The 10,132-nt window shown below is 44.8% G+C and overlaps 1 protein-coding gene across 1 annotated transcript; it reads right to left on the bottom strand.

The window, feature by feature from the left end:
* Window positions 1-618: 618 nt before the first annotated feature.
* On the bottom strand, window positions 619-2,400 carry LOC142564204 (uncharacterized). Its single transcript, XM_075675112.1, has 2 exons — window positions 1,623-2,400; window positions 619-1,213 (listed from the first exon to the last, which is right to left on the bottom strand). The coding sequence occupies exons 1-2, from the start codon at window positions 2,320-2,322 to the stop codon at window positions 1,200-1,202; spliced, it is 714 nt and encodes a 237-aa protein (XP_075531227.1). The 5' UTR covers window positions 2,323-2,400; the 3' UTR covers window positions 619-1,199.
* Between the last annotated feature and the right edge of the window lie 7,732 nt (window positions 2,401-10,132).

Below are 10,132 nucleotides of genomic sequence, written 5' to 3' on the forward strand. Positions count from 1 at the left end.
TAGAATTGCTCACTGTCGTCTAATAGATAAATTAGCGGCTCTTAGAATTGACTCAGTAACATTATCTTGGCATCGCAATTGCTTATCTAATCAGCAACAGTTCGTATCTGTGAATAACTTTAGCTCCTCCACGTCTCTTGTAACGTTAGGTGTACTGCAGGGTAGTGTGTTAGGCCCTTTTCTTTTCCTAATTTTTATCACTGATTTTCCGAGCAACATTTCCTCCTGCCTATGACATATTGCGGATGCACGCGTAATTTACAGAACGATTAACTGTCATGATGATCATCTAACTTTGCGAAATGACCTTCACCTAGTTAATCAGTGGTGCGACCGTTGGCAAATGACACTTAACACATCTAAGTGCTTCGTTCTTTCCTTCACTCGTATAAAATGATATCCTAAGTTTCCTTACAAAATCTGCTCGTCAGAAGTTCCCCGTGACTCTACTTACAAATATCTTGGCGTTTAGTTTTGTACTAATCTAGCCTGAAGCTTTCACATCGAGAAGACATGCGCTAAAGCTAACAGAACTTTAGTGTTTTACGCAAATTTGAGCATTCGCCACACAATGTGCGCGACAGTGTCAAGGATGTAATAAAACTGTATTTATTTTTTTTGTCAATGATGAAAACAGCTAGTAAGCATACTCATGCTGGCGTCACTCATGTCACATTCACACATTTTTTTCCACTTATCCTCGCGGTGACGTCACAAATACCCACCTCGCGCGCAAACCCCACACATTTATCAGGAGTGCTCTTGAACTGCGTCTTGCTGTTGGAAGGGCACAGGAAGGAACCGGTCTTAATTCAAGTGTCTGGCTTGGATAGTGCAGTTCACCTTCCACGGTATTCTGCACTAAGCCGCGTCAAAGCAGTTGCGGTCACAATGCCACGCCATATGGAAGCTCTTGACAAAGAACGTACACCAGCCGCGCCTTGTGAAAGCTGCTGTCGTTCCGGTAGCGGCCCGCCAGTGCAATTTGCATGTTCAAGGGCTATCCTTGCACCCGTGGCGAAAATAAGTTACACGGCGTGTCTTCAATGCTGACCCAGTGCTTGACAAGTTTCGCCCTGGAACCGCTGCAGGCTGCCTTCTAGTAATCAGCCGTGAGGCATGGCCTGTACCATTTCAAATGTCTGCTTGCACATACAGTACTCGAACAATCGCCACCATGCGCCCTTTTTCTCCGCTTGTCATAGAAATCCGCCTACATGGACAGAAAAAAAGTGAACAGTTAACGCCACGAGGCAATGAATAAAGGAATACAGCGTGAACTAAAGTAGAAACGCGAGAAGCAGCATAATCAGGTTTCACAACAAAAGGTCTGGCAGAAAAACATGCCGCCAGTTTCACGCCAAACTCGCAATTAGTTAACTGTAGCCACCGCAAGAAAGATGGGTAGTATTTGGTTAAACAGACGTCTCTTGCAGAAGCATCAAGATAAAAGAATGTTGCTAACGGAGGCGACAGTCTAGATGACGATGAATTAGGGTAATCTGTTTCAATCTGGCATGGGTTTAGCTGAAGCATGTCAGATGAATTCGGTAGTGTAAGTGTCAGGCGTTTGGCCTAGGCAGGCTGCTGATTATCAGTATAAAAGCATTTATTTCACTTACCGGGGCGCCTGCCGGGTACATTGGAACGCTGCTGTTGTGGCACAAAATACTCTTCACCGGGAGGCGGGCCAGCAGCTCTGCGATACATGACTGAACTGATCAAATTTCGGCATCCCATACGAAACGCGGCTCCGAGATCTGTGTGAAGGCCGTCTAAGAGTTCCACGGTTTCGCCATTTAGGGCGTAATGCAGGGCGTCCGCCAGTTGGCGCTGGTGGGAGACTCGGCCAACATACGCGGCCGCGAACGACTGGCCGGGCCAGAAGACCAAGCACATAACTACGTTGCCCACGTAGACTGGAGCCGTGTAACCGTTTATCATGCAGGCGTAGTAGGCTCCTCCTCGGTGCCTCACTTGAATTGTCATACGGTAACCGGGACGCTTGAGTATACTCGCCACGCCCTCCAGAAGCGAGGCGTGGTTGGCCTGCAAGAATGAGGCACCGAAACGGTAGAGCAGCCATGGGCGAATCTTGTTGCGCTCCATCAGCCAACACATGAGCCAGGCGATACGCTGCAAGAAATGACTCATGCTGCCGCTATCTGCGAGCACGCGCTGGAATTCTCGGACGGCTGTTTCTGGCAGCAGGGTGCCGAGTCTCGGTAGCCACTCTATGTTCTCTCCGTCCAGGGACAAAAGATCCTGTTGCGACACTCGATCGAGGTAGCTAAACAGCGCGGCGACGACGTTGTCCACCATGCTGCAGAAGAATTGAGGGATTTAGCAGTGGGCGTCACTCGGCAGAGCGCTATGGATACCAGTCGGGTGCGACGTAAAGGAAATAACAGGCCTCGAAAAAGCAGCGAGTACGTAATCGATGCTGTTTCTATCATGCGACGGTGGCGACACCCTAGCCTTTGCAGCAAGCGCATGATCTGATTGTTGGGTTCAAAAGTCACTCTGGCCAGAAACGTCATTAGACCACGAAATTCAAGAACGAGTTCGGCAAGGGTGTTCGTGTTGACAGCACTATGTTATCGTAATCAGGCAGCCACCGAATCAAAGAGGCAAAAGTGCGGGCGGCGCGCGATTTGCGAAACAAGCAACGCTTGACGCGAATGATAAGAAGATTCGAGATATATTCGGATTCTAATGCTATGGGCGTACCGCGCACCTAGTACCGCGTGTTTCGACGTGCCGCGGGTTTCGTCTACCTTTTCACTTCGACTCCAAGTTAGAACTTGAGATCCCATGCGTGGGTGACTCGCCAGCACACTGCCTATGGGGCTAATGCGCTGGAGTTTTTAATGCACCAAGGCGCGACCTCGAGGCGGTGAACGAAGTTGGCTGGTTAGTATGGAAAATACGCAGTCCCGTAGAGTACCATGGGTCTTGTTCATTTTGTGCTTTGTTTTTAGTTTTGTGTGTAGTTATCGCACTCGAAAAGTGCTCGACTCTTACGTAGGGCGTTGTGCGCTACCGAATGCAACATAGGCCATGGAGTGCGGGCGCTTCTTGTCCGACGAACCGTGCTGAAGTTGGGAGGACACGGCGAATTGGTAGCAAACTCTACACTAACACGCCAGACTACGCCGAGCAGCGCACTGTCCCCCGGCATGATCACCGCCGTTATTGATGTATAGTGCATTGTCATGAGGGTCATGGGCCTGAAACGCTGGAATTTTCAAAACACTGCGCGACGATTTGGTGGCGAGCGACAAAATTGTATCGGTACTATACAAGTCGCAGCTCTCCTCATTAGGTTACGCTGTCACTTATTTCCCGTCTTATTTTGGTGTTTAGATACCTGAAAAGGCACTGGCGTTCGTTGAGAGTAGCCTATGGATCATCTCGTCGACAGGGCGCCCCATTTTTCTTAACCATGAAAAAAGCACTCGTCTCTTAAGGTGCACGTGGATTATTCTTTTTGGTTAGAAAAGTGCCACGCGCAGGGATTGACAGTGCCTAAACGGAATTTATCATGATGAAGCGACCCACCTACTTAAGCGAAAATTCATAAAGAGTGGACTGTGGGCTGGTCGGGAAAAATCCTATTAAGTTTCTGGTTGCTGGTCAGAATTGGGTATTATTTACTGAGGATGTTATTCACGTTTGGGAGTGTATTTGAGAATTGATTAATAACATGTTTGATAGGGTTTCTTTAATGTGATCGAGTCTATCTATGTAGTCTTGGTTTTCAACGCAAATGTGACGTAGTCGTGTGGCTTGGCCTTTAAAGATGCCTTGTTTGGAATGTCTCGGATGGTGGCTCATATATTCTAGCTACTGTTGCTTGTCGAAAGGTATTTTATACAGTGTTGTCTTTACCGCCCCATTGTCAATGTATATTGTTCTGTCCAGAAAGTTTATGCGCTTAGTTGAGGGTTCTGATGTGAATTTTATTGTTGGATGAATAGAGTTTACAAATGCTACATATTTTTCTACACTTTCTTGACCATGTTCCCATATTATGAATATGGCGTCTATGTATCTTAGGTATGTGTGGGGGTTGTCAGTGCCGCGCGATAGGAAATCTGTTTCTAGAATGCCCATAAGTATTTTCGCGTAGGTTGGTGCAAAAGGCGTACCCATGCTTGTACCATGTATCTGTAGGTAGTAACTCTACTCAAATTCGAAGTAGTTATGTGTTAGAACTAATTCATGGAGAGACGAGTAGCCTTCAGTAGAGTGTTGTGCATTGTGTTTAGACAGCGTTTGTTTTATTGAAGGTAAACCATCAGGGATCGGAGTGTTGGTCTACAGGGTCGTCACGCCTAGTGTTGCAAGAGCTGTGTTGTGGGGTAGTGTGACTTTAGTATTAATATCATATATAATTCGCAGCAGATGGGGCGTATCTTGTACAAATGACGGAAGTGCTTTTCGAAAGTCACCAAAGTAGTGGTTAAGGAATGTGTAGACGCTCTCTGTCGGGGTGTTGTTGTTTGATACTATCGAGCGCCCTGGGATATTAGTGGTGTATAGTTCAGTGGATTGGATTTTATGAATATTTAGAATAAGGTAAAAACGCCCGTCAGTTTTGTTGTTTGTGTTAAGGAATTTGTATTCTGACGGTGTTTTGAATTCATCAGCCAAAAGTTATTTCAGCCTGTTGCTAACTGTCACAGTGTAGGACAATGTCGGATCGTTATCTAGCTTACAGCAATGTTCTGGGCGGTTTAGATGTTTGTAAATCTCGTGCTTGTATTTTTCTACTGGCCAATTAACTATACTCATACCCTTATCTGCTTCCTTAATAACATTGTTTTTCCGGCAACTAAGATTTGAAATGATATGTCTCTCCAACGCAGTTATGTTCTTTGTCGCTTAAATGTCTTGGACTGGCTTATAATTTCTTTAGTGCCAGTCTTAAGGTATATGTCAAGTTCTGTGGCCTGTTCTTGTTCGAGAGTCCGAGTGGATAGGGCTCTAAGTGGTCTCGTCCCGGTGTGTCTTGGAAAAGTGTCTTACACGCATTAGTCGGGAGAATTTTGAGAGGTAGTTGTTTTCGTGGGACACGAGTTTTGGCCCTTGCTGAGAATGCCTATTTCTTTGTCCCTTAATGGTATTAAAAATATCGACAGCACTGGAGTTTAATTTTGTGGAAGTTTCCGTCACGTCTGATACTTCTAAACTCGAGGTGCCTCTGGCCGGCGTGTGATGGCTGTTTGGCTGGAAGGTTGTTTTCTGATTAAAGTTTGCTTCTTTTCTTTGTTTTAGAACTAATTTTCTGGAATGTTCTTCAGATCTCTTCTCAATTGGTATCATAGCTATGTTTTGAAGTCTGTGGCTAAAACTTGAGAACATAGCTCTGACAGCAGATGAGAAGAGAGATTTAGAGCATTACAACGAAAAACAGTCTGGAAAATTGGTTCAAAAACAAAGGAAAAAAGCAAACTTTAAGAAAAAACAAACTTCCAGCCAAACAGCGAGCACACGCCGAGAAGAGGGACCTCGAGTTTAGAAATGCCAGACATGACGGAAACTTCCACATAATTAAACCACTCCAATGTTGTAGACATCTCGAAAACAATAAGCAAAAAAGAAATATGCTTACTCAGCAAGCGCCTAAACTTTTGTGCCACGAACAACACAACAAATGTATTCGAGCTTCACAAGCACGTCTCAGAATTCTCCCGACGAATGCATACCAGACACTTTTTCGCAGACACACAAGACACCGGGAGGAGACCACTTAGAGCCCAATCCACTCGGACTCTCGAACCAGAACAAGCCATAGAACTTGACATATACCTTGAAACTGTCACTAAAGAAATTATAAGCCAGTCCAAGACATCTAAGCGACCTAAAAACATAACTGCGTAGTAGAGTAATATCACTTCAAATCTTAGTTGCCGGAATAACAATGTTATTAAGGAAGCAGATAAGGGTATGAGTATAGTTAATTGGCCAGTAGAAAAAATACAAGCACGAGATTTACAAACATCTAAACAGCCCAGAACATTGCTGTAAGCTAGATAACGATCTGACATTGTCCTACACTCTGACAATTAGCAACAGGCTGAAATAACGTTTGGCTGATGAATTGAAAACACCGTCAGAATACAAATTCCTTAATACAAACAACAAAACTGACGGGCGTTTTACCTTATTCGAAAATTCATAAACTTCAATCCACTGAACTATTCACCGCTAATATCCCAGGGTGCTCGATAGTATCAAACAACAACACCCCGACAGAAGGCGTCTACACATTCCTTAACCACTACTTTGGTGACTTTCGAAAAGCACTTCCGTCATTTGTACAAGAAACGCCTCATTTGCTGAGAATTATAGATGATATTAATACGAAAGGCACGCTACCCGACAACACAATTCTTGCAACACTAGACCTGACGTCCCTGTAGACCAACACTCCAATCCCTGATGGTTTACCTTCGATAAAACAAACGCTGTCTAAACACAATGCACAACACTCTACTGAAGTCTACTCGTCTCTCCATGAATTAGTTCTAACACATAACTACTTCGAATTTGAGGAGAGCTACTTCCTACAGATACATGGTACAAGCATGGGTACTCCTTTTGCACCAACCTATGCGAAAATACTTATGGGCATTCTAGAAACAGATTTCCTATCGCGCAGCACTGACAAGCTCCACACATACCTAAGATGCATAGACGCCATATATATAATATGGGGACATGGTCAAGATAGTGTAGAAAGATATGTAGCATTTGTAAACTTTATTCATCCAACAATAAAATTCAAATCAGAACCCTCAACTAAGCGCATAAACTTTCTGGACAGAACAATATACATTGACAATGGGGCGGTAAAGACAACGCTGTGTAAAAAACCTTTCGACAAGCAACAGTGCCTAGAATATATGAGCCACCATCCCAGACATTCCATACAAGGCATCTTTAAAGGCCAAGCCACACTACTACGTCATATTTGCGTTGAAAACCAAGACTTCATAGATAGACTCGATGACCTTAAAGAAACCCTATCAAACAGGAACCCCTGAAACAGTGACCTTCAAATAGCCTACACCGCTGCAACCAAACTTGATGGAGCCGAGGTCTTCAAGCCCTGCCCGAGGATCACCAGAACAACAACGCCTCTTCTTACTAATAAATTGTCAAATGCACTCCCAAACGTGAATAACATCTTCAGTATATACTACCCAATTCTCACCGGCAACCACAATCATAATAAGATTTTTCCCGACCCGCCCAGGGTAGCCTACAGACGGAACACCCATTTTAAAGATATTCTTGTGCATGCCAAACTAAAAACAATTAGCAAGTTGGGAACCGGTCCCTGTGGCCACCCCAGGTGCTCTACATGCAAACACATTCAATCTACTACTACAGCAAAAAGTGTAGCGTCCATTTAAGCACACAAGGTAACTGCGGCTTTAACCTGCACATCAACGAACATAGTCAACTGTCTAGAATGTGCCGCTTGTAGCAAACAATACATAAGTGAGACTGGATAAGAAATTCATACAAGAATCAACGGTCACCGCGCGCACACAAAACACAATTTACCTTAAGCAGTTGCCAGCCGCTATAATGAACATGGTCATATATTTGACAAAGTCAGACTATAAATACTTCAAACAAGTTTCCGTTCACCTCGCGAAAGGATATATACGGAATCATACCTCATACAAAAGTTTGATTGCCTACATCCAATGGGAATTAATTTGGCACGAGGCAACTTAGAATATTTAAAATCGGTAACTTAAATCTGAAATTCTCATATTATCAACCAGGGCACAAAACACATTATGCCAAGAGCTAACCTTAATTCTTAGCCTCACCTATTGCTCCATTTCGAAAATTTTCTCTTGCCTACTACTCATTTGAATATAATATGTCATGTTCTTACGTTTATATCAACTGTACGACCCCTTTTCCCATGTACACTTGCCCCCTCAGGCTTGTGCGCACTTCACCCACCCATTTGTTATTCCGGTTTCGGTTCCCTCCTCGCCTTTATTTTTATATGATTTTTGAAACACTCTCACCAACACATTGCGAAGTCCCAGATGTCAGTATGAATTTTTCGGCGCCTCAGCCACACAGGGTGTCGACATTTCTGTATGTCACCATAATGACACCTAAGTTGAGCGACTGTCTTGGCGCTCTTTGGCCATATCTGGCCCTTGCGCCACTGAACCACACACATTAATTTATTCATTCATTCATTAAGTTGAGCGGGGGAGGGGCTAATTTCCCTTGAAAGACTATGATGCTGCCTCACAGTCATCCCATACATTGCAGCGCAGTCTCCTTGTCACCATCGTACCTACTTCATTATTACTCGACGCACCGTTGCTATGCATCTAAGTCACTCTTTCAACTAATGCACCTCTCTTGGTCTTTTGTGTTACTCGCGGACTGACCGCCTGACCTGCTCTTCTAATGCCACAAAAACATGCCGCCAACGACATCCCTGAATGTTCCCTAACATCTCGCTTCCCCAACGCCCTCCCATGCCCCCTTCTTTCTTTTTTTCTTGTTATTTTTCCTTTTTCTTTCTCTTGGTGTCCGCCCGCTTTCTTTTTTTCGCCTTTTCATTCTTTTATTTTCATCCCGCCTTCCCACACTCCCCCTCTTGTCGCCTCGTCTTGGGAACGAAGCTCGCATCGTACGGCGACAGCGCTCATTACCTCTGAAGTCTCTCCCTTTCAAACCAACCTCCACCGACAACACCCGCATGTGACGTCACTGCACTAAAATTTTAAAACTAACATGCCGAGCATGACGAGGCCCCCTTTGATGAAGATACGTCCTCCTATCGAAACGCTGGCCAGCCTTTCTGAGGCACCCCATCCCTGTTTATAAACTTTATACCATTTCTTATTTGAGGCATGTTCGTCGTAAGCCCTCTGGTATCGGTCAAAAGTTTTGAGTCTGCGCGCACTTGGCCTGTCTGTCATGCCACGTCACAAAACCGCGAGAACTGACCAAGTCAACGGTGCATTTATTTGCCGAACAAAACAGATTTTTTTCGGAATAGCCGGAAACTGCCCATTTATGAAAGGAAGAGAAGATGGCTGCCCACCAATCGCTTCGGCATTGGCTACCCGGTGGTGCTGCCTGAGAGCATAGATTAATCTGTAGAAGTCTCGCTGAGACTTCCGTGGCGTCTGCTACATCCGAGGTACACTGTCTCCGGTATCGTCCAAGTTTACTATGGCACTAGCTTGCCAAGGGGTCCGTTAAGACGACATTGCAGCGATTATGTGATGGCGCAATGACGACGGTGGGACGAGAATTGCTCGACTTCAGAGAAGTAACGTCGATGGCAGTGCGAAACCGGCATGATGGGGATGGCATGGCCATACTGAGATGACGATTATGAAATGAAGAGGTTAGTATAACGGCGCCAATTACGCCATGAGGACAACAAGGTGACGATGAGCCTGTGACAAAGAAGGCGTGAAGATGATTGTATTACGAGAACAGCATTACAAAGCTGGATTTACAATCATGGCGACTTCCCAACGGCATGAATACCACGGTATGAGAACGGATGCATGACAGTAACTGCTTTACGACGGCACAATAGTAACAATTGTATGACAACAGTTGACGTAATTATGCTTGAATGAGGATAGCATGATTATGATAGTAAGAAAAAGAAGGAATGACGTCGCTGAAACGACGAAGATGATATGATGATGGCGGCATGATGACAGTGAGACAATGTTTCTGAAATATATCGAATCGTAAAGTGGTAATGAAGACTACAATGGGGTCTGACGATGACTGTATGACAACGACCATGTGACGATAGTGGCATGACGATAAGCGCACGGAGTGAACACGATGGCATCACGAGGATGTTATGACAACGGATATATGACGATGACTGCATGCCGACGATTCTATGACAAAAAAGCATGACAACTGTTTGAGGACGATAGCATGACGAACATGGCGTGAAACGTACTGTGTCACGAAGGCTCTATGACAACGATGGTGTCACGATAACGGCATGGCTAAAGTCAAAAGGCGAAGCTTGAATGATGACAATGGAACGAAAATAACGACCTCATCACGACGCTATGTCAACTAATACATGACAACTGTT

This window comes from Dermacentor variabilis, chromosome 11 (assembly GCF_050947875.1).
Source record: "Dermacentor variabilis isolate Ectoservices chromosome 11, ASM5094787v1, whole genome shotgun sequence".
Taxonomy (NCBI): Eukaryota; Metazoa; Arthropoda; class Arachnida; order Ixodida; family Ixodidae; genus Dermacentor; species Dermacentor variabilis.

Bases quoted from the DNA above. Each gene is read 5' to 3' on its own strand.
- LOC142564204 (XM_075675112.1), bottom strand. From the start codon at position 2,322: ATGGTGGACAACGTCGTCGCCGCGCTGTTTAGCTACCTCGATCGAGTG.